This window comes from Platalea leucorodia (assembly GCF_965183815.1).
Source record: "Platalea leucorodia genome assembly, chromosome: 4".
In the NCBI taxonomy this organism is placed as follows: domain Eukaryota; kingdom Metazoa; phylum Chordata; class Aves; order Pelecaniformes; family Threskiornithidae; genus Platalea; species Platalea leucorodia.
Window position 1 is genome coordinate 95,364,087 of NC_138826.1, and position 25,643 is coordinate 95,389,729.

At 41.6% G+C, this 25,643-nt stretch overlaps 1 protein-coding gene across 1 annotated transcript in view; it reads right to left on the reverse strand.

Annotated features, from left to right (window-relative positions):
- The window catches only part of PDZRN4 (PDZ domain containing ring finger 4), a gene marked incomplete at both ends in the record, with an annotated part of 253,696 nt that overhangs the window by 35,518 nt on the left and 192,535 nt on the right, over positions 1-25,643 (reverse strand). The window contains 2 exon segments of the mRNA XM_082311379.1: positions 5,617-5,719; positions 7,293-7,546. Coding sequence (XP_082167505.1) covers positions 5,617-5,719; positions 7,293-7,546 — 357 coding nt within the window.

Genomic DNA, 25,643 nt, shown 5'->3' on the forward strand with positions numbered 1-25,643 from the left:
GAGAACAGGATAAAATTATCCCCTAAGTGTTTTAAGCATTCAGTGAAAGAGGTCTACACAAAACCTTACTCATGGCCAATTCCCAAAGTTTTCTAGCTTTTCTCTCTTCAAGGCCCATTTTCAGTCATTTGTGAAAACAGCCGACAGCATCTGATCCAGAAATGCTCAGGTCAATAGGAAACCTTAGCAATTTCAGTGGGTTTGGATCAGGCCAGTGGTAAACTTAAAGGACTAATCTACATTTACAGTTAACAGATTTATGAGTGCAAATACTTATCAAAACACTTAAATGAACGGCTGTGCATAGCCATAAATTAGCACTTACATTCAACACGCATATACACACACACACGTTTATTTCATTATTCTGACTGAAAATTTGTCCCTTGGGTCTACAAAGCAGAACATGAACTTGAGAGTATTCATTTTTGCCCTGAGGTATTAACCAGCCCTCAGAGCACTATGGGTTGCTCTGCTTAGGAGGAGATATTGATGATGGAGTAAAGCAACTTCCATGTGAATCTTATTTCCAGAAGTCCTATAGGAGGAATCAGAACAGCAGGTGTGTATTTTCTAGCTCACACTCCATGTTTCATAGAGGCATCAAGTGGGAAAAATTTCAGATGGCTTTTTCTCAAAATACTATGCTCTTTTGTGGCTGCTGTTTCCTGCAGGGCCTCTGGTCCCGTCATTGTCTGGACACAAAAGGCTTCATAAAAACTGACCATAGAAAGATTTCACCTGCACATGCCTTATGTGGTTGTCTGTTGATTTAGTGACATGCACTAACTTCCTGAGCAAAAAAGTAAATTAAAGAAGCTCAATGGTTTCTAAGACCTTAAGTGAAGATCATCAGAGTACCTCTTCATTTCATATAGGGTCAACTCAACCCTTAGCAACTTCTCCCAGGTACTGGTATTAATACTGCCCCAATCTGTCAGCACTAGTGTTTGCATGCATTAAAACTGGAGTCATCAGACACAGACACAATGGCTGCCGTTCTGCCTTTTTCACTCTAATCATGCTAATCCTGGCATGGGGTACTGTTGTACTGAAGCAATCACTTGTGCCTTTGCCTAAAAACGAGAACAATCAGAGCTGGGTAGTCTCTTAGGCAATTATGCTGGTCTCCTTTGCACATCCACATCAACTAACACCCAACCTCCCTCCAAACCACCCCCTCAATTCTGAGAGCAAACTTCAGCCTACTCTTCCTCATATATGCAACAACAATAGTTACCTTGACCCACTGCTGTTCGTTCTCAAGGATGTCTCCTTTTGCTGTTTTAAGAAGCATTCAGCTAGAAATAAGAATCTTCTCTGGTCTCAGACATAAGATATTTTAAAAGCTGTAATTCCCCAGAGATATTGGCTCTCACAGCAGAAACTAATCACTACTTCTTTATATGGTACAAAGGTCTCTGCCCTTGGATAAGAACCTGTTGACTAAACGACACTACCTGCTTGTGCCTGCTTATAACATCTTATTTTCTTCTGCCTCTCTTATTGAAAGGCAGTCTCCTCAGGCTGACTATGTAGGACCAGACATCAGCGATGCTTTCTTTTGTCCAGCTTTGTCTTTACAACATTCTTTTTTTTTACCTATTTTTTCACTGTTTCACCATTTAAATGACTTTGTCCCCTTAATTTCTGTATTACTGCCAACGTTCCAAACCAAGTATATGATGTTTCTCTCTCCTGGATAGTAGGTTCAGAAATGTTGTTAAAGTGCACGTCCATTAGCTTATTTACTCCTCTCTAGCACCAGTACCCTCTGTTCTTCTTACAAGGACAAATTTTAGAGCCATATTTAACATAGATTTACTGGGGGCTGTGATGCTTTTGGTTCTTTCACCTCATTGGTACCAGAGAGTGTGACGCATACTGTAACATCACATGATGTAATTCCAGCAGCACAACAGCCACTCACAGCCAGACTGGGTGCGTTTGTCCTGAATATCTTTGGCTCTCTTTCAGTGATATTGACTGCAAGTCCAACTGAGCATTTACAAATTGGTCAATTCCTGCTTTATCTTAAAAGCCCTCATGGGTATCTGGCTATGCCAGAATTGCAAATCTTTTGATCTCTTTCTGCCAACACTGACTGATGCTGGCTCTGACCCCTGTCTCAATATCTACCAACAATTCAGATTCCTTTTAGGACAAGCTTTACAGCAGCAACGTAAGGATGCTCAAGTTGGCTATCAGCAACCCCCCAGTTCCGTCATCTTCCCAGACATTTGTTTAAAGTATGGTACTTTATGGAGCCTAATGAGCCTCCCAGGGAGTTCATCCTTCCAAGACAATTGGCTCATACTTGAGTTTATTGCACTGCGACAATCTGAGCACAACCCACTGGGTTTTTCTAGCTTACAAATGGAGGAGAAGAGTCTTGTAAGTGTCTAATCCTACCAAATCCACTGGCAAGCATAAGTCTGTATCCCCAGTGCTGGCTATCATACATGATCCTCCTGTTTGTTTCTTATGGTGGTAACTCAGGTACTTAAACGCCAGCACATATCTGTACGCAAGTTCCAAGCTGATCAAAGCTTTCCAGGACATTCCCTTTCTTGGAAAACATTCTTGTTTACAGCACCTCAGTTGCTAGTTATCTTATTTCCTTACTTTCTAATTTGGCTGAGTATTTTGCATTTGTGTCTCAGAACCGATGCAGTCTTCGCTTACAAACCATTTCTAGGAAATAATGAGGTGTCGCTCTAATTCTTTTTCTGCTCACTATCTTGTTTCAAGCCCTTTCTGAAATCTCCAGGTTTGGCTTCGAATCCATTTAAAAACTATTAAGTTTGCCATGGAGGCCTGTGAGCCGCTTATCTGTATCCTTTTAGTACAACGGGAATGCTAATGTGCAGTTTGGAAACTGGACCACGCTCCTGACACCCAGCAGGTTTTTTGCTGTGTGGGATTAGCTAAGGTTCACACCAGAAAGTTGTTACGAAGAAAAAAAACAATAATAAAACCAGGGAGCACCGATACAATCCTCCTTCTACAGAAAGCACAGTAGTAACAATAAACCTCTTTACCCGAAACACAGGAGAAATCAAATGGCGGGAGATAGAGAACGCTCCGTGCTTCTTCCACCCAGCCTGCAGCCCGCAGGGTGGCATGAGCAGAGCTTCTGCACCCTCTGTTCTTGCTGCTTTCACCCTTAGATGGTGGGCGGACAATGCCGATTTTATAAGTTGTTGTCTTCCCAAGTGCTTGAGCATTTTTTCTGTCCCTGATGCTGCTGCCACAGCACAGCAACTTGTGGACCAATGCTGGAAATTAGATCAGGCAGCTGGGCTAGGTTAAAAACAACCTTTCTAAAAATCTGTTTTTAAAAAATATTGGATTACTTCTCACATCCGTTTCACAAAAAGTAATATTGGCATAACCGAGGGGCCAGAAAACATGAGGGCAAGGGTGGGACTGAGTGGCCACGGCAGGGTACGCCTAAGCCAATACTGTTGTAGAGACCTTGACAGCACTGGATCATAGCCTCTGCTCCACTCACTGTCCTGCTACTTCTCCCCTGGATCGGCAACAGCAGCTAGTAAATCCCTTTTGACTCTGTCCTTTATGAGACTTTTTTTCGGATGGAGATATATATCTCTCAACGCTCTCAATTTTTCCAGCCACCTAGTTATGACAAGAGAGCTTAATAATGTCTTATAAGGACCTGAAATAACAAATAATACCACCAATGAGTAACCTAAATCATAATATTACCATATGGGCTTAAATTCTGGGAATGTCTTTCATGTTTAGGGCTCTGCTAGTTAAATGCTCTGAGATTTTCTTGTTTCTCCTTCAAAACTTTCACATTTAGTAGAAAGCATTCCTCTCAAAGGAAGCTAGACAGTTCCTTCCCTATTTAAATTTCACATGAAACACTTTATTTCAGTCACTCAGTGAATTTGCCTTGGGCAACTGAATCACAGCTGACAGCAAATTAATGACTATGATGGTGTGATTAGTGGAGATTACAGGCAACTGAGAACCTGCCCAAGCATTTGCCGTTGTCACAATACTTATGCCAGCTATTATTAGCGATTAATAATGGTCATAAAGAGGACTTGATTCCACCAGGTAGACTCTTTAAAAACTGTTAGTATTTTAATGTATCACTGATATTCTGATTAAATGGTGAAAATTAGTTTTATCTAACAAATTTTTGTAATATTCTTTCTAGATGCTTACATTACTAATTTATTCAAATATTACTAGAAAAATAGTTTTTATTACATTTAAGGAAGAAGTACCATAAACAAACACACTTGACAGAGAAATTTAATATTATATTACACATGGGGAGTCAAACCAGAACTTAAGCTCTGAGACTCTTGTGCTGTGAGATATCACACCAAAACCCAACTGGGAAGAAATAATGATTTCACTAATCCCTAGCAATGATTTTTTGAGGAGTTCAAATAAAAGTTTGCTTGTTCTGATTGAGATTCACTAAGTAGATGTTATTTGATTTTTCTGCTTCCTGGGGAAAGAACTTCAGATTCCCCAGGCTGCTAAAAGAAAAGAACAATGGGCTGAACTTCCAATAGAGCACCTTAGCTGCTAAAGACACGATAAAAGTGAACACACTGCATATTTGCCAAAGCTTTTGCCATTCATTTCATTTCCAAATGTCAACCAGTTATATGAAACCTTTAAAAAGGTTTTTTACGGTAGAGCAAACAGGAGGACAGGATATTTTTAATCTTGTATTAAAGATATTTAATTATTTATAATCACTCTTATTTAAAATACAGTAACTTGAACTTATGCAAAGACTCAGCACTGTTTAATAATAAAAAGAACCATCTGCTCTTCTTATGCCTGTCCCTACAAATATTTTGTTACTGGATGATAGTGGAAAACATGAAAAGCTAATGACTGGCTGACATGACTATTTAGATATTGAAATGAAAATCTAATGAAGAGCAACATCACCGACCACGTTATAATTTTGGGAAGCCTCACATAATGATTTTCCAGTGACTCAGAAACAAATCCAGCCTTGTCACTGGAGAGTACAATGCATTAACAGCAAAGGTAGCTTTGTGGTACAGAGCACAATTTCTTATAATTGCAATACTTACAATGTCAAATATCAGAGAGCAAGTAATAGAAATTATATTCATTTTCAAAGTTGTAGCCTGATCTTACAAACACTCAAGTACACACACAAGTATCTGGAAGACTGATCCCTAAGGCATGAGATACAAGGTCAATTAATTCTTAAAATTAGGGGGAAAAAAGCAATTAAGCTTCCAGTTACCATTTTTAATTTTGGAAAGGCTTGCTTTAAAGTGTTAAAACTGCAAAAGCGAAGCATCTCAGTTACAGTCGCCACTGCACAAAGAGGGAACGTGTTTAATAAGCCTACTGGACTTGTATGTAGCCACCCACTGCAGAATGCTGCTTTCACATTTCATGTGTGCAGCCTAACCCCAGTAAAGCCTGTGACATTAAACAGGTATAAAATAAAATAGTCTTTTGTGCCAATTTTTTAAGAAGTATTCCCACTCGTGTTTTTCTCAAGAGGAGCCTGCTGTCAGCTGTGCAAATACCCTATCTGTAATAACAGAAAGAAAGGCTGCAGTGTGCCAGTGATCTTACCTCATACTCAAAGTCCTCTGCTCTATCTGCATCAGCAGGCAGGCTGGAAAGATACTCATTACCTTCATAAAATTCATGCTCCACTGGGTGAAGAGAATGGCAGCTATGTGGAACAAAGCAGTACAACAGTGGATGAGACAATAGGGTTTTTTTTAAACTAAAAAGTGATAAAAAAACACCACTTCTCTCTAGTTTTCTCATCTCTGGAATGCTACTCTGAATGGCCTGACAGCCTGAAAGAAACTGTACCAAGAAGTAGCACGTGTTGTTTTCTTTTCAAAAGCTCATAATCCATCTGAGTTCATTTTGCTGGGTTCATCTTTTGTCAGATTTACAGAGGATGATTTCTTAAAAGGGTCTGTTTTGGGCCAAACTACTTAATTGTGACAATTTGGGATTCTTTATGCTCATAAAGGTACCTAACTCCAGATTCACGTGCTGTGTCATTGCCAGGGGCAACTCGCTAATTATCTGGTAATAAAGTCTCGAATGTCCACAATCTACAACCCACACCAAGCTCATGAATTGTTCAACAACTCGCATAAAACAACCTGCGTTATCCTCTTCTGTTAAAATGATAACAGTGGTGAAGTGCATTTGAGTAACTGCACACTTAAAAATGCATGTAAACTGCACTGTTAAATGGGCTTGGAGCACAAAGAATAAGGTTTTTACAACATGCACGTAGGTACAGCCTTAGATCCAAGGATGGATCCCAACCGTGGCACCCAGTGTGGATCTATCTTAGCAGAGGTAGGAAACTTTTCCCCATGCTGAGGGCATGGAAACTTCAATCACAGTAGCACACAGTTTAGTAAGATCCAGTAACAACTCAAAAATATACATGTATCATGTTCCTAGCTGTGCAGCAGTAGTGGTAGGCTCAATCCAGCATTTGGCTGGCAAGTTCTCTCTAAGATAATCATCTACACAGCTCACCTAGAACTTCTAAAAATGGAGCTACACCAAAGTCAAAAGTGGTGTGTTCTCCATTAGCATCAATTCTGCAGAGATACACAGCATACCATGAAGTCGGTGGAAAAGCTTGAGGGCTATCATAGTTTTGCTGGCTACAGACAGAGGGCAACTAGATGATGTTACTCATGAGGTGGAGTCCAAAGAGGAAGAAGCCTACACCCTATTTATGTATAAGCAGCACCTGCTGGTGTTTGCATTCAATTCAGTTTTAAAGAATTCAACTGAGAGAGCATTTAATTCGTATCATTTGCCAGGTGAAATTGTACTTTTGATCTCTATATTTTTGGAATCACTTTGCTTTTGATAAGGGGACCTTTAAATTAAATAATTTGTTTCCTTTATTTTTGGGTAAGAAATTTGGAAGAATGGGAAGCAACAAAACAGCTCTTTCTAGGTTTGGAGAAGCCTTTTTGGTACTTTGGAACACAGAAGTGTTTTTCTTCTTGACTAGGGCTTAGCTTTGGATGAACAAACACATGAACACAAAGTAAACATGGCCAAGATTCCTTCCTGTAGCTCTAATCCATGAGCAGAGTTTAGGAAAACTGTCACTGAAGCCTGAATGGGACAGTCATTATCAATGACGTTTATAATTTAATATTTAAAGTGTTCCTGAGACTTTTTCAAGAGAAGGCTACAAGCCTACCACTGCAATGCCTCAATCCCACAGATAAACAGCAGGAGAAGATAAACCATACCTGTCTGAAAGTAGAAAAGGGCAGATATCGGGAACTGGTGGTGTGGAAGGCCTTAGTTTGGCCAGAGCCATAATGTGCTCGAAAGTGATGTCAGTCTGAGTGCTGGCATCCACAAACCGAACATCCTGAGAGCTACCAGGAGCTTTGCTAATTGGGGCTCGTCGTAAAACCTGAACTACAATTGGCTCCTTGGCGTTGCGAAAAGCTTCCACTGCCTCTTCATGAGTGGCCTTGGAGAGGTCCTTCCCATTGACCTAGAGAAAAACAGAAAAATATACCAAAGGTTACTCACAAGAGAAAAGGCACCATAAAAACATGGATGTAAAATACAGGGGGATGAATTATTTGTGTAGTACATCAAGCCACGTGCTGACATTGACTGGACCGTACTTTGGCATCCATGCAAGAGGGAAGATAAAGCTGCGAGGAGAAATAAATTCTTTAATCTTTGCTAGAAATCAGAAATGGTTTGAACTCTTCCATAACTGTCCCAATGGAATCTGAACACAGCAAAGAAACTACAGCATTTTAAAAGGATATATAAAATTATTTCTCTCATGCTGTTTTATTCACCTCATAAAATACAAATAAAAAAGGAGGGTGCCTTTAATTTTCAATTTCAGCATTTTCTGTGGCATGCAACTGTTTCAAGGGATTTCTGGCACAGCATTGTTATTAATGCAGATGTCAATAAACATGTCTCTGATGTCTAAAAAGAAACAAGGCCAATTTTCAATGTTTTGTCACTTATCTGCTATGGCCATTATACAATCATTAAGACCAAAGATAGGAACATTTGACTAACACAGTCGGCTGCTGCTCTTTTAAGGAAGGAGAAATCTAAATCAAACAAACTGAAGAAATAATTTGCTACAAACAGATGAATAATAAATCAGAGAAAATTATGCTTCAAATGCAGCATAGCTTGGCAAAACTAGAAGACTGTGGCAAGGTTTCTCCCTGCTACAGGCAAAGCAGCAAATTCCTCCTAGTCTAGATGAGGCCTTAGGGTATTAAAAAAGGTAACTGCAAGGCTGGGTGATGCTAAATTCATAGGAATTCTGGTGTTCACTATGAAATGTGAGGGCTAATTTGTCAACAGCAGTCAGTAGCTAAGCCCTGGGACACAGGGGCTGTGCAACATCCTTACACAGGAAATATCATTCTGCTGTTTCCAGAGCAATGGGATTGCTGTTGACTGCTGCACAGGACCTAACTGTTGTGAGCTGTTGTGGAGATGAGATGATCCTGTGCTGGGGTAGAAAGGTGGGGTTTTCTAGTAAGAAATGTGAATATCTGAAGGCTACCAAAACCTGATTAAAATTTATATCCCTGGGAAAATCTCTACACTGGCAGCAAATCTGAAATAGGATTCTACTGTGAGTTCATGCCCAAATTAACTTAGTTGCATAGAAAATGAAGATGTAAAACTTCTGCTTAATGAACTAAGTCTAAACTCTCCCCAGAAATGGGACAGACCCCACAACCGACTTTTCCCCCGTGCCTGCAAATACTGGTTGAAACCAAAGTGTCTTTGCCACATCACTCTTTCATTCAAGAAATTCTTGGAACTTTCTTGTCAAAAAGGAAAAACAGGCAAACAAGAACAACGCCAGCAAACTCAGGAGCCATTCAGCAGCCTTCAGTAACATTTTTAAGCCTGTCAGAAGAAGCATTGGCAATTAAATATGTCATATTTGAGGCAACACGTGTAACCATAGTCCTATCTATTTATGTGGATGGCTACGATACTATTGACCATTAACTACATGTATATATCAGCTCAAGACATTTCCAGAGTATGTGCTTAAGTACAAGGTAGAACCAGCTTTCCTCTGACACAACTTCCGAAGAAGCAGTGCTTTCACAGCCACATTACTCATGAGGACATGCAAAATAAGCACACTGAGGCATAGCCACCAATGCAAAGGTCAGTTGATCTTCCTAGCTAGCCCTGATGCTGTATGTGGTAATGAGAAGGCTAGAAATTATCTGAACAGATTTCTATACATAAAAGAGCTCAAAACTCCCTGTGCTGAATGCCTGGGATCCCCAGAAGTACCACACCACTGCAGCCTAAACTGTCATCAAGTAATATGAACGACAGCTAGCTTGGTCACCTTAGTTTAATGCATGTGTATGGTTTCTGTTATAACTGAAACCAAAAATGTTAAGATTTTATAATTTAAATTATCATCCATCAAATTAGAACCTTGGGTTACGTTAATCTAAGTTAGATGGTAAATTATCAGTTGTATATAAGAGGAAGGGCCAGAACAGTCAAAGAACAAGGTATGGTATAAGAAAATAAAATAAATTTTCCCAAGGAGTGAGCTTCTGCAAACCCTCTCCAATAGCACAAGTTATACTGCCAGGGTGTTCAGACTCAGCCCCATCTAATAGAGGCAATGAGTGATAAAGCTTCAAGCCTGACTCTTATAGTCACTTTTCAGTTCAACCCTCTGCTTCATTCTTGCTTCTAACTCAGATCCTATCAAGGACACAATTTTCCACAGCTTCTGCAGTTTTGTAACAAGAGCATCCTATAGCCCCTCTGAGTAACTCTCATTCCTAAGGCCCTAGGAACAGAAAAATTACCTTCCTGCCTCCCAAAACCCTTTTAATACTTTTTAAGTTTCAGATAACTATACGGTGTTTCTCCTAAAAGCAAATGCTTGGGAATAAATACCACATAGCACTGTATCAATTTTTTCCCCTATTCAAGTATAAAACACACAATCTTTCTGTATCCCAGCTGAACCACATGGTTTTTGGCACAAGCTGACCACTTTATCACAGATCCACATCAACAAAGCAAAAAGATATTTGGATAGCATGCAAAATATATTATTAGATTTTTTTGGAAAACCAGAAGCTCTGTTTATTCACATCAGTCAACACTTATCATTTATTCTGAGGAAACAGACATAAATTCACAATGCCATTTACATGCAAATTTTATTTCTAAAGAATAATAATACTTTAAAATCACATGAGTGTGAAAAATCACAAAAGATACACATTTTCATTTATCCTGGGAACCTATGGCTGACCTCTGCTTTCATTTAAATGCCTACTTAATTTAAAGACTTTAAAAACATTCCATCCTTTATGTTAGTTTCTTATGAAATACAAGCACTTCAGACACCCAATACTTGTCACTTGAAGTTCATCAACACACTTTGTCGATCTGCATAAAGGTCACCTAATTTATGAATGCCACCTTTCTCAGAAGAAAATCTATAGCTGAATTACTCTATGCTGGCAGCTGTCCTGCCCACTTGGGCTGGGAAGAGAGAATTTATTTTAAAACCTAAAGCCAATACTACAGATGGGGTTGGAAGCTCTCTTCACGTAGCTTCTTTAAGGGTTTTCCGCCTCCTCCATGATCCCCCAACTTAACACTCACATATAGTTACCCTGGGAGCTGTAGACAGCTGAGCACTTATTTACAGCAAGCCACTTACAGGTTCTTAGTGGATGATTAAATAAATTCCTTGCCTCGGAAAGGTTACTTTCAGTGGAATCCAGGGTACTATTTTAAGTGGATAGAGAAATCAGTCACTTTTAACAGTCAACACAAAGACATGGGAATACATTTGTTGTAGCAGATGGGCTAATTAATCCACAAGCAAGTTGTGAATGTTAAGTAAAGAATATATCTTTTCTCATGTAAACCATCCTCCTGCCCTGTTTGATTAAGATTCTGTTTAATGAACACTCTCCCCCTCGTTTTGGACACACTGCAAAGTCTGGGCCACTTGTCAACATCTCCCCCAGAGTGACTGGTGGCCACTGCCTGGATCCTGGCCATCCCCTTTAGATTCTTGCTCTAAATCCAGCCACATGCAAAACTTCATCAGCGTCAGAAAACAAACAAGCGAACGGGCTTTGTCTTTCATGCGCAAATCGACTGACATTGGCCAACTGCCACTTCTAATGCCAGCACCGCTGCACATAGGCTTATTCCCTCTCACACAGAGGTGGACAGCAGAGAAGAAAGGAGGGACAGGACTAAATAACAAAACAGTGACTATAAAAAATGTAGGCAAATGGTTGTTAGGTTATCCTTGTGCTTTGAGTTCCAGGGGAAAAAAAAAAAAAAGAAAAATCAGTCCTTCGATGAAGACTGCTTTCAGGATTTAAGTGCCTGTGACTGAAAAATGAAATAGCCTTGTCTTCTAACACTTTTCTGTTGTTGATAATTTCTTTTAACACTGGCTGGAATTTTTGAATCAAGAGGGCCAGCAATGTTGATACGTTTCCTGTAGTCTTTACTTCCCCCATATTAAGAGAAAAAGGAAAAAAAGAAAAAGGGAAAAAGGGAAAAAAAGGAAAAAAGACATGTAGTTATGTGAATGCAATCATCGCAGAAGGTGTCACATTACCAGCTCATGAGATACCCTCCTATCCTCAGCAAATACCTGGCGTATGCAAGTTAAAATTTAAGATCAGCTCTGCTGAAGTAAAATCCCTGGAGACCCTCTGTTTAATCAGTAAGGGCAAAGGGAAGAATAACCGGAGTGTTCTGCTAGAGCAGAGATGTCCAGACACAAGGGTTTCCCAGCGAAATGACAGAGATGCTGTCTGACGTGATGATGGAGTTCACACAAGGCTCACTGTCCTAGGAGATTTCAACACCCACGCAGAAGATGCCTCTGACCTGACAGGTGCTAAATCTGCGCTCATCACAGCAGTCTCTTCACCTCCAATCCCTCGTCCTAAATATATCCAGGCTGCCGCACCCTGGGTGCACCCTTGGATGGCAAACTGGCAAAAAGGATCAAACGCTGTCCCTTAGTTTTACCAGTCCTTCTTTAGGACAGGAATTTGAGCCCTAACTGAAGCCACAGAAAAAGAGCAAAAACACACCACCTTCCTCCCCGACTTACAGCTTTCGGCACACACAGCCTCTAGAAAACTTCCAGTGGTGAGGGCCACCAGCTGTGAGGCTCCCTGGGCAGGACAGGGCGGGCACAGGACATGTGAGCTACCAGGGACACGTGTCCTGGAGAGGACACTGCAACTCTTCTGCTAACGCAAATGTGATAGCTCATCTATGGAAAGGGCATTCGACACGCTGACCTTTTAGGTTACAGTTCAGTACTAAGCCGCATTTCTTGAGCAAGTTAATCTGAAAAGTAGCAAATTCAACCATTATCCAATACCACTATCTCAGTCAGGGCTCATGCAAGTTCAGTAAAGGGACAACTTTTATTATGCTGGTTAATGACATTTCCTCTTCCTTAGTCAGATGACTTAAGCGATGCTTGTTCCCATTTGATCCTTTGTTGTCCTGACCACCAAATCTTGTCATCCCTCCTAAAAGCTGCACAAGCTGCTGAACACGCCGGCTCTGGCTGCTTCCCTCAGGCTGAACCACAGGCTTGTAAGGAGAACTGCATCTCCATTACCTGTAGAGCTGAGGTTTGTCCTGTTTGATAGTTTGTGTAGCTGGGTCAACAATACTGAATAGACCCAGGCAATACCCAGTACTGCAGCCTTCTGTGCATTTTCCTATGCATAGCCAGCACCGCTTCCATTTCCCAGTATTTAGCAGAAACCTACCATGGCTGAAAAGCCTATGGCTAAGCCTTAACCTAAGCAAGACAAAATAAATGCTACAAAAAGTGGGAAAACATAGAAATACACCTATTTCCACTCTGTAAAGCTTCATAGAATCATAGCATCATTACGGTTGGAGAAGACCCTTAAGATCATCGAGTCCAACCGTTAAGCTATCACTGCCAAGTCCACCACTAAACCATGTCCTCGAGCACCACATCTACCCTTCTTTTAAATACCTCCAGGGATGGAGACTCAACCACTTCCCTGGGCAGCCTGTTCCAATGCCTGACCACCCTTCTGGTAGTCAGCTTCCTTCCAGAGGGTGACAACCCAGTGACTACTCAGCAATTTTGATTATCTAAACAGCAGCTGTCAGAAAAAAACACCCTTCTTTCAATGGACCTCAGGAGGATGCTTCATTTTGTCAGAGTTGTCTACCACGATCAGTGCATCTGTGGGCAGGTCTGACAGCTGCAACTCCTCTCTATGAAGGACATGACACGTCCTCAAAAGATCCCAGCAAAGAGCTGGACACTGCCTGGAAGTATTGTCTAATGAGCTACCCCAGGGAATTCAAAAGACTTTTAAACTGGATTGGAAAAAGTGCCCCGGGTAGATGTACAGGGAATGGAGAAATAGTTCTCAGCACAACGGCAGTAAACTACAGCAAACTAGTGAGCAAGGTAACTAATACAGAAGTGCTTGTGCAACTTTGATTCTCCAACAAATACAAACTCTAGCTTAATGTCTTTTTCTCCATGATTTTGCCTTCTTTACCCAGTCATCTCTAACTGAAACAAAACCACTACTAGAAGAAGTGTCTTCCAAAACTTTGTGTGCAGAATCATGCTCCATGTTTTGAAAGAAAAGTCAAGTCCATTGTAAGCCAAGAAAACACTGAAGATCCCCACCACCACCTTTAGGAGGACGTTTGGGGTTTTGAATCCCAAATTTATTGACTGCTTAATTGCATTTAAGGTACTGACTATAGGAAAAGGATGGTGTTTTAGATGCATGCCTATAGCCTGCTTCCAGATGCCTGGGTTAGGCACAACCATCATTCACCACAAATGCCTTTGAGTATTTCAATCTCCTCTAACAGTGTATGGAAAAGTCCACCCTGGGAGACACCTGACATTTCCATGCCTAAAATCTCTTTGTGGATCTGAGCCCTCACCTTGAGATGTATTTCAGAAAAACATTTGGATGCTACAATTCACATCTCCAGGGTAACTATGCCTACTCCATTTAAAAGCACTACTGAGTTAGCAGTTTTAATCTGTGGCCAAAATGTGACCTGATTCCTGCACTTCATAACATGAGGCTTGGCAGTCTGCATAACCGGAGAATAGCCCCTCCACCTCCTCAGCGTGTGTTAGAGCAATGCACATCTCACAAAGATCCTTTCAAGCCCTTTAGTGCTGATGTTCAACATCAGAACAGCTCAGAAAGCTCAGCTTGGAAAGCTCAGCTCAGAAAGCACAGCTCAGAAAAGGTTCACTTGAGTTTTGAAAGAGATAATGTATTATTATCTGCAATTCTCTTGGCTTGTGTTATCTGCTGTTCTCTTGGTTTGTGAGTGAAATAAAAACATCAAATTAAATTTAAGAATCACTGCATTAGTTTCATAGTGAGCTGCCCGGAGACAAGTGCTGGTAGACACGCAACTGCGAGCAGCCACTCTTCTCCTTTCCTGACTCCCTCAATTTGCCCGGCAGACATGTTACTAGTTGCTGTGGCCATCTTTCTTGCATTCTCTTCCAGCTGGTATTCCCAGTCTCATTCTCCTCTCCCTTGCTCTGCTACCTCTGGGCTTTCTTGTCTCTCCCCTCTCTTAAGCTGTTTGCTCTTCTCACTCTGCCTTTTTCTTTCAGTGCGGACCCTTCTTTGCTCCCCAGGCGTCTCCTTTATCTCATGCTTCCCGATTCCAGCGTCCTCCATCTTTCCTTTCCCGAATCCTTCTCCATGAAGGCCTCCCGCTGCCCTCTCACTGAACCTGTCCCCTTCCCACGGGGTGGGAACGCCGGCATTTGTCACGCTCCCACTGCGACAGCTGGTCAGTCTGAACACTTGCTCGCGAGGTCTGCCTTCGCCAGCACTTCCCGGTACCAACACGAATGCTCAGCTAACCCAGATGGTGATGTAACAAGGCTGGAGTGTATTTACTATGCAAATTGCTTTTAATATTGACAAACAGTTTTTCTGATGATACCAGGATTCTGCCTGAGGGCAATAAAGACTAAACTAGCTGTGGCATGCATAAAATATGTTGAGTTACTTCTTGATATAATTAGACCATCATTTATTACATTAATCATTGCAAACTTCTTCTATTTGTGGATAGGATATTATATAAATCTCTCACAAGATCAACCCTTTGATGGTGGGGAAAAATACAATCAAAGGCCAGTGTGTGTGCTCAGAACAAGTAACTTTTATCTCTAAGCCCCTGCACTGAATGCTGCATTCTCCTGTGAACTTCACAGTGCCTCTGCTCTACCACAAGCTCAGTCTCCAATTTCTCTTCCAGGGTATGTATTTTTCCCAGGGAAGAGGCACTTCAAAAAGTAGTTGCCATTAAAGTTTTAGGAGATCAAATTAATGACATTCTTTAATCATCTGTAATTCCCAAAGAATAATGGAAGGGCTGAACGGCAGATTTCATGACTCTGTAAATAACGTGTAGTCACTTTTCTCCTTTTCAGGAAATCATATTCTACATTTCACTAACAAAAGTGTCTCTCTGTCACCTCTATAAAAAACCCCCAGCCTGCCATGAACTCAGCCACAGCTGGCATCGCCACATGAACGTTACACTTATCACTGTCATAACAATTCATCCACATACAGACACCTGAAACTCCTGGTCTCCTCCGAACTGAGTGGTTTAAAAAGATAGATGGCTGCCTTCTGGCTAATTGTGGGAGTTCTTTCATTACTATAAAAAGACTTTTTATATCTCAAGTGACTTTATAAGCAGTGAATAATGAGACTTAAAGTCTTTGGAAAAGAGTCCACTGATCAAATGCTAGGATAACTTATGGGTACGGTGACCTTTTCCTCAGTAAGACACTCCAAACTGCTGCTGTTGGCACATTATTAAAACTCCCCGTTTAAGGCGCACAGTTAAGCACAAGGCAGATTTTATTTTTTATTTTTAAATCCAATTTAAGGTAGCACAGCAAGAGCTAGAGCTCTCCCAGGGCTGAGGACTAACTCCCGCCGGCTCCAGCTGTGCAGGAGCGGGGCAGACGGCGGCAGCGGTGCGGGCAGCTGGCCAGGTCTCACTGCCCTGCTCCTGGCTGCGGTGCCAGCACCGGGAGCCTGCTTCCCCCGTGCACAACAACCCTCGCCCCAGCCAGGGAGCATGTTTCTGCCAGCACGTCCACCGGCAAGCACCAGCACGCTGGGCTGGCTCTTAAAGCTCCAGAGAGGAGCGGCCAACAGCATGTTGCCTCCAGCCGCTCTGGTAAGTAGAGTTTTGCCTCAGCCAAGAGGGTGCTCCATGTGCCAGTGTTTCACTGCGATGTTAAACCCAGCATCAGAGTGCTGAGCCTGGTCCCATCCCTGACTGAAACCCTGGCCAGCCCCGGGTGCTGCCACACATCTAACGCAAGCTGATGTCCTGACGGGGTGCTGACAAGAAATGCTAAGGTTAGAGTGCTTCCCAGCATCTTTTGCTTTTGCGAAATCTGCGCTTGCTTTTCTTTAATGAACGTACAACAGACTTGCTCTACTTTAGCATGCATTTCTCGCTATGTGTCTCTTTTAATTGTCATCTTGAAGGAATAGAAAGGGCTCCTCCTCTCTTGAAATAAAACTTGGAAGGTCCCTTTCATTATTTTTCCATTCTTGCCTCATGCTGCCTCAACGCTAATTTGACACTGTTGTTCTCCATTGATTTTCATGGCTTTACTCCAGAAGAAGCATATTGGCAATTTTTTGGGGGCATAATACTACTTGCAAAAATTCCTTCCAACTTTTTACAGGACTAAATGTTTTAAAAATACTTTTCACGAGCTCACATGTATTTGCAGCGGCTCAGCCACGGGGGCTGACACAGCAATAGATTACAATGAAGTTTAACTTCATCCTGCCTCTGGAACACGGCATATGTCAACTTTCTTGATCTCTTTTTCAAAGAAGAAGAATGTGAATTCAGAGGAACCACTCATTTGATAAACCGAAGCAAGCGATGGGGCCTTACCTGCCACTCAAAAGTCCACTGGATACTTTTGTACCAGAAAGTGTCCAGTAGTTCGTAGGAAAGCTTAGCAACAATTTTTATTTGAACATCAAGAGAGGAGGTAATATTAACGATAGCATGCTTGTACACATTTAGTTACATAGAATGAACGCAAAAGAAACTACATGTAGACGCACAGAAGAGAGATCTCATGAAACACATTTGTGTCTGTTTCTTCCCTTTTGCTTCTCTCTCTCCTACTTCGATCCTCCTTTAAAGACTATTTAGTCATGTAGGATTACTTTATTTTACTACTGAGGCTTACTGCACTGACACAAATATTTTAAGTTGTTCGTTTCTAAAGTTTATTTGCCACGTTCCTTCTTAGCAGGAAAAATGGTAAGGGATGTGACTATTAGGATCAGCTTAATTCTATCTTATTTATACAGCACCATGGCTGTGTACACGCCTTCAGTAGTAAGAGCTGCAGCTCCTTCCTGGCTGAAAATGAATTACAGCTGCTATTTCTGTCCCCATGTTTCTATGTCTGTTCTCCCTTCTGGAGCGTCTCTCTCCTTCCTCTCTCCATATCTCTGCCTTCCCTCACTGCTTCCTTCCTCCGTTTCATTCCATTTGCCTCTTTGGCTTCCCTCCCTCATCTTTCTCTTGCTCCTTTGATTTCTTTAAATTTCTTTACCGGGTTTGGTCTCTGCAGCATCAGCAGCAGCAGCTGCTGCATGGCTTTAGTACGTAACACCTGCAAAGGGAACCTTCCCCTGCATGAAGGCTACACGTGAAGCCCCTCCACACTGGCTTCAGGAGAGAATGAAGTAGCCAGCTTGCTCCTGCGACAGACTCTCAAAAAATCAGCAAAGGGCAATTACCGAGGAAGTTCGCACAACGCTCACCAGCTTCTTTCTCCCAGGCAATTCTGGGTGTATGGCAAAACTCTGTCAGAGCTGCTGTTCCAGCTCTGCAAGGCACAGCAAGGCTGCTGAGGACCAAATGGCTGAAAAATATGCCAGGCAGCCTACACACGGCTGGTAGCCAAGGCTGTGCAGTGGACAGGCCGCTGAATACGCTGCATGAATCAGATTTGTACCATTGCTTTGCAATACTACAAATACCACTGAAATCCAAGCAGCTTTTGAAGAATCTCTGTTAACTATTCAGAGAAAAACCCAGCCTTTGGATACATGTGGGCAGTTCTTGTTGCTTTCAGCTGCCATGCGCTGACATCAGATGGTGCAGTTCAGCATACAGAGCAGAAAAGACCTTTTAACATCAGGAACAGAGTAATTCGTTCTTTTCAGAGCAACAGAGTATCCTTTAATACGTAATGAGATTATTTGACAGGCTTTTGATTATCTTATGTAAAAGCAGCATGAACAATTTAATTAAAACACTGAAAAAAATACTGCAATCCACACCTCCTATACTTATGTATTTAGAAAAAAATGCCTAGGCGCAAGGACTGTGTCTTTTTGGTTATACAGTATCAAGCACCACATAGCCCCAAAGTAAGTAGGGCCTTCTAGATTTTGCTGCAGTAAAAATAATGATTATACATCTGTGCTGAAAATTTATACAATGAATTATAAGGGGACATGAATTAAAATAGACATGCTTGAAAATAAAGTTTATGGTCTAGACAACGAAAATACTTTAACCATGGCACACTATGGGATATCAAGACAAGGGCAATGTCATCTTTGTTTTGTTTCAGAAATAAAGTCCTTTTAGAAATATGTTTTTCTTTTTTTAATTTAGATGACATTTCATAAAAGAAAAAGGTAGATAGCAGTGAAAGAAGAAATAAGGCACTTTATTTTTTATGTTCTAGATTAAAAGAGAAGTGTTAGGGGCACATAAATTCAATATACAAATTATATACACAGGATTATTTTATAAAGGAAGATAAAAGGTCTATATGTGCTTATAAAAGAATGATTAACAGCTGACTATCTAGAAATGCTTTCAATAAGCTTTAAGAACAGCATAGTATTTGTAAAAACAGTTCCTGAACAAATGAAGTCATTTCACCAAAATCAACAACGCTGAAAGGTAACACTTCTCACCTCAATTTCTTAATTAAACCTCACAGACGGAGTTTAAGATGTCATATTTGCTATCTTACCATGACTTCTGCCTTGTAGTGTTTATTTACACTAACTTCTGCAACCTTCTTCAGCAGGAGGCAAGAAACTGTGGCAAAACATAAAATTTCTGTGCCGGGCACAAGTATAAGTTGGGAGAGGAGTGGCTGGAGAGCAGCCCTGCAGAAAGGGATCTGGGGGTGCTGGCTGACAGCAGGCTCAATAGGAGTCAGCAGTGTGCCCCGGCAGCTATGAGGGCAAACCCCATCCTGGGGTGCACCAAACACAGCGTAACCAGCCGGGCAAAGGAGGTGATTACCCTGCTGTATTCAGTGTTGGTGCGGCCTCACCTTGAATACTGTGTGCAGTTCTGGGCACGACAATTTAAGAAGCATGTGAAGGTCCTTGAATGCATCCAGAGGAGGGCAATAAAGCTGGTGAAAGGGCTGGAAGGCATGTCCTGTGAGGAGCGGCTGAGGACTTTGGGTTTCTCCAGCTTGGAGAAAAAGAGGCTAAGGGGCAACCTCATTGCTCTCTGCAGCTTCCTGAGGAGGGGAAGGGGAGAGGGAGGTGCTGAGCTCTTCTCTCTGTTATCCAGTGACAGGACATGTAGGAATGGTTCAAAGCTGTGCCAGGGGAGGTTTAGACATTAGGAAGCATTTCTTTACTGGGAGGGTGGTCAAACACCCGAACAGGCTTCCTAGAGAGGTGGTCAACGCCCCAAGCCTGTCAGCGTTTAAGAGGCATTTGGACAATGCCCTTAATAACATGCTTTAACTTTTGGTCAGCCCTGAAGTGGTCAGATAGTTGGACTAGATGATCCTTGTAGGTCCTTTCCAACTGCAAATATTCTACTCTATTCCATTCTATTCTATACTCACAGAAACCAAAATACGATGTTGCAACATCACAGCTTGTAAAATTTTTATTTGTACTTCAAACAGAAGGCAGGCAGGGAGGAGCAGCATAGGCTTGCAACTGGATGGATACATTGTAGCGAAGTGCAAATTTCAACCAAGTCCCAATTCTCAATGTTCTTACAGCTCAGATGTACCTGGATTCAATGGTTTCTCTCGGCTCACTTGTTGAAAAGGTTATGGTTTAGAAAGGCTCAGTTGGAGAAAAGCATATTTTCCCCCTTAAATTTAAAATCAAATAGGCTCCTGTTTCAAAACCCACATCATGTAGGACTTGAGAATAGCTTTCATGTTAACTGCTGATAGATATATTCTTTTAAGAAAGCCAGGTTCCTTTAAACTTTCATGGTAAGCTGGCTTTACAAGCTAGTCAAGTAAAATGTCATAGCGCAGTTATTGGTGAAAACAACCGCAGCTGAAAAGCAGAGACTTCCAATAAATTGAGAAATGTCTGAAGTCAGTTCAAAATGGCAGGGCAAAATTTAAACAAACCTTCCCCACCCGAGGAGAGGCAGACAGGCATAAATCATTCCCGGCAATCAATTCTGCTATTTGAATTCGACCTGACACTTGTTGGGCTGGGTCGCTGACACGGAACCGTGGCAGAAAGGCCAGGACACCGGGGAAATCTGGCCAGCTTCCACATCTGAGAGTGAACCGCCCGGCCGCAGGTCTCCAACCCTCCTAGCGCTGTTCTTTGTTCCAAGCATAAACCATTTTGTCCGCTGTGTTTCAGGTCTGCCACCAAGATCTCAGGATAAAGAAAATTCTTTGATGACTCTTCGTAGAAGAGATGGGAAATACTGAGTGAGATTCCAGCCAGGAATGGCACAGGTAGCTTTTCAGGCAGACAATTTAAAAATAAACCTGACAAGTTAATATTCATGGTTTTGTTTCTCACTGTCACTACTTTGCAGTTAATTATTGATATTCTGTTAGACAACAAGCAAAACGTCTGAGAAAAGGGACTGCAGGTTTCGAATTCTGTGAAAATTCAATATTTACATATGTAGGAGACAAATCGGCTCTTAATGGAGATACTCAGAGAAGAAGATTTTTGTAGGAAAGAATGTGCATACTGGCCTCGAGTGCTTTCATTAATACCAAATGGAAATACCATCACGCTCAGTTGTCAGTGCAGAAGTCCCACTAAAACACAGTTAAGGTAGCCAGTGCTGTCTTACACATATCCAGAACATGCATTTTTTTTCCTCACCTCCCCCTCCAAAACTCAGCTTTAGGAAAACTCAGAAACGGCGAGGTCAGGTACCCAGCTGTGCCATCTTAATCTCCAGCTTCCCCCTGATGCCTGCTGCAGTCCGGGGAAACGAGCTGCAGGCAAGCCATCACACCCAGTACGCTGCACGGCTCTATTGAGCGAGAGAGGGACTCCTTGGAGCAGCTTGCGATACCGTGATCTCAGAGAGGGCAATGCTGTCCCATCTGACATCTTCATGCGTGATCAGCAGATGAGGTGCATGAGTACCAAAAGGGATTCAGTATCCTCATTTCACCCTGTGTTGTTTGGGTAGGAGGAGGCACAGAGCCCCTCAGAGGCCGTCAGGCAGGAGATGCACATGGTCTATGGGGCAAGGGAAGAGCCATCACGCACAACAGGCTGGAAGCAAACTCAAAAGGCACTTCTGGAGCTGCCATCGAAGCCTTGCAGTTAGGCAGCCACTTCTCCCCACCAGGTCTTCCCTTTTACTCCAGGCCCAGGATAGTCAGCCAGACTTCTTTAAAGGTAAGGAAACCAATGGAACACAAGACTTTCCCTTTCCCTTAAAAAATGAGGACAGTAAGGACTGGGGGCATTAGCAGCTGCATATTGACACAGTAGCCTAATGAATAAGTGATTTGCCTAGAAATTGGGAAAGCTGAACTCAGCATAACTGAGTATGAAATCATGTCTTTCACTCTGCAAGGGAGTCTTTCCATGAGGTTACTAGACACTTGGGAATGCAAGAAATTATACACTGCTTTCTGAAGCTATAATTTGAAGTAATTAAATACCACCTAACCAACTATTAAATAGGGCTGGAGTTAAGGAGCTGGTGTGGGTAGATAAAGGCTGCTCTTCTGAAATGCCTCCTCTGTCCCAGTCAAATGGGTACAACAGCTATGTTCGGAAATCTCCCAGTAGTGGAGTAAATGAGAGAAATAACAGGTCTAGTCTCAATCTCTGGCTCTCTTCTTAGTATTACGTTCTGATTACTGTACTTTCCTAAACCATGACTCATTACAGCGTTTCTTTTTTTTTTTCCTCCACCTTCTTGCCTCAATATTTAGCCTTCTCCCCTCCTCCTTTCCCCACCCCAGGGTTCCCAGGTAAACCTCCCAGTCCTGCTGAAGCCACTGGTATTTTAGAAGACATTAGACATGTCATTAGGAACTGGTGGGTGAAGTTTGCTGATATTTCTGCAAAAGTCACTAACAAAAGTATTAAACAAGATCACTGCAAAGACAAACTCTTCTGGAGCTCCAGCAGCAACCTCTCTGCAGCCTTTCACTTTCCTTTTTAACGCTATGTGTAGATAGATATGTAGATAGAGTCAATTCCATATCCTCCTTACGACCGCTTATCTAACCACTTCTGTTCCACTTTAGCTAGTATTTTCCCTTATAATACCACATCAGATATTTTTGTTTATCTGAAGTCCAGATAAAGAGGACCTACCATGTACTCTTCATCAAGAGAAGGCATTTGCTAATCAAAGAGTCTATCAGGTTAGCCTGGCTTTGTAACCATCTACCACTGCTTAGTCTGGGATTCATTACATCCCACTTACCCTTTGCCTCCCCTATGTGTAATCATCCTTTTCTTCAAATTGTACTTTAACACCTTCCACACTGCGTACGCTGAACTTGAAGGCCAGCAAATCCCACAATGATCCTAAGCATAGGTACACCATTTAATTTTATTCCACCATCTCCTGCATGCTAAACTAGTGTAACAAATTTCCCTGTTCATCCTGGCTACTACTTCTCTGAACACTGGTGTCCCTTGCCTCACAGTTATGCCAGTATAACTGCTTCGGGGGGCTGTGCTAAAAATTGGATCACTGAAAAACCCTGCTCCAGAAGTCATCGTTATTAAAATGTTAGGGTTATTTACCCTACAGGGTAAATTGCCTTCTCCCTCCATGTTGCCTGTGTTCCACTCAAATCCCCTCTCCTACCCCTTCACTCTTCAGGTGCTTTTCCCCTCCACTCAAAACACTGTACCTGTGCAAATCCTTCTGAGAGGTTTTTAAACTTTTCTACTTGACGCAGACTGTATCTCCCCACAAGGAAGAAAATCTTCTTCAAAAGGGGCAAACTGTGATAAAATGACTACTCTCCATAGGTTGCATTTCATGCAACTGCCTGGACACAAGGCACAGGTGGTGTACAGCAGAGCCAACCAAGTCTTCAGGTTGAAGAGGAAGACAGCAATAGCTCTTTACTACTGAACACCTTGCATTTGCAGTTAAACTTCTCTGATGCAGACCTACATTAGGCTCATGTTTATATTGCAAGAATTACTATTTATGCCGTTTTCAATTTTGCCACTAAGTAGTAGACATGTACTACATAAGATGGGGCATAGAGTGGATGAAGCATGCGCAACACAATCAAAACTGAGCTCTGATTCCTGAACACACAAAAAAATGTAACGTGACCTTTCAGTTTTAAGAAACTTTACCTTTCTGGCGGAATAGACCTCAGAAGTCTCAAGTGACCTCAAATTTGGGACACTAACCCTTAAATGATCTTCTATGAGGCACACCAACTATCAGGAAAATTCAAGCTGAATTTCAGAGTACTTAAGAGTTTCCCATTTAACTGCACTCAACTTCTAAAATAGACTTGTACTTCACCATAACAAAATCAAGGACTACACTTTGGACATCCTGTGGTACCACAAAGCATTGGCAGCATGAGAATAAGAAGCAAATTTCCAACATTCACTTCCATCTCAGTTTAATCTATAATATTGCCAGTAACATGCTTCAGTAGCTCACCAGATTCTACAATTAACTCTGACAGAAGCTGAAGAAAAATCTATATTCCCCTTTGTATCATCTAATTTTCACACAAAACCCATGGCTACCTATTCTAACCATTAATCTTCTGCACGTCCACCTGAAGACATGGACCAGCTGCTGGGCAATGGGTTAAAGTTACCAGTTCCACCAACATGACAGCAGTTTTTGTAAGCTTTAGGGAAGACCAGCCTTCAGGTAACTTAGGTGGTACAACCTAGACCAAATTACAGATACAAAACTACTCACCCAGCCAACTGCTGACTATGTTAACTTTCCATCTGGGATACCAATCTCATCCACTCACACTTAAATCCAAAACAAGTGTCCAGAAGAAAAGGGAAGCAGTGGTACATCTGCCTCTTTGCAAATGCCAGGAGACACAAAAACTGGAGAGATATGGGGAAAAAAGACCCAGAGAGATATAGAAATAAGGATTTTCCATACACAGAGGGTAGGCAGGGTTATTTAGGTGCATAGCTGCAAATACTTACCCAAGCCAAAATATACAGGTCTTGAACTACTACACAAGTACAAGGACTCACATAATTTATGCAGGAAAAAACCTGTTAGTTTTAATTTGAAATATACAGCATGGGAGAAGATACTCAGACCACCAAAGGTAGACACCTAATTTAACCAACTATTCTCCGTCTATAGTCAAAGACAAGATACGGGAGGAGAGGGCGAGTCAGAGAGGTAAACTAGCTGTGAGTAAACTGAATCACCCTCTGGAAATGGCCACCTCTCTCCAACGACAAGAGGAAGTCTAGAGAACTGAGCTGGTTATAAATTTCAGCACCTTGGATGATGTGTGAATATCCTTTTAATTTACTGAAGTGCATGACCTCAATTTTGGAGAATTTAGAGACAAAAAATCAGGCATTAAAATAAAATGGGTGAAGACAGGAAGAGAACATATTTTTTTTAAATGCTGAAAAATTATAAATATATTTTATTATGGCTTTTGGTAATCCAGGGAGAACATCTCTATTAATAGATAGCATTATTCAAGGGTGTTGTAAACATATTTCCCAGGATGAGGTCTGATTTATAGTCTTGGACAGAAATTATTCTTCCCATGTCTTATAAAAGCAGAAAAAAGTGTTCACTCAGCATGGTTTCAAGTTACACAAGTACAACACAGCGGAGACTCCACTGCTTCTCAATGCCTTCTGTGTTGCCATAAGTTAGCTCAAAGATAGTTTTATTTTTTCAGAGTAATATTTTACAGGCTGTTAATCCAGAAAGTGGATTACTGCCTTTGGGTATTTTGTGAAAAAATAAAACAGAAAACAACTGAGGTATTTCATTTGGTATAGCTGTTGCTGTGCATGGGCAATCTTTTATTTTTCTGCCATAATATATTAGGCTTCTCAGCGCTCGGACTTCGTAAAGCAGCTTCACTAACATAGTTGTCTGTAAGCCCCTCAGAGCCTGTCTTGTCAATGATCTGTGAATTTAGAAGGATTTACACAAAAGATCATAATGAGCTGGGTTTGAAAGAGGCTGTAAAGGTGTGAGGTTTTTATCCTGAAGCCTGGAACAGCTATGATGGA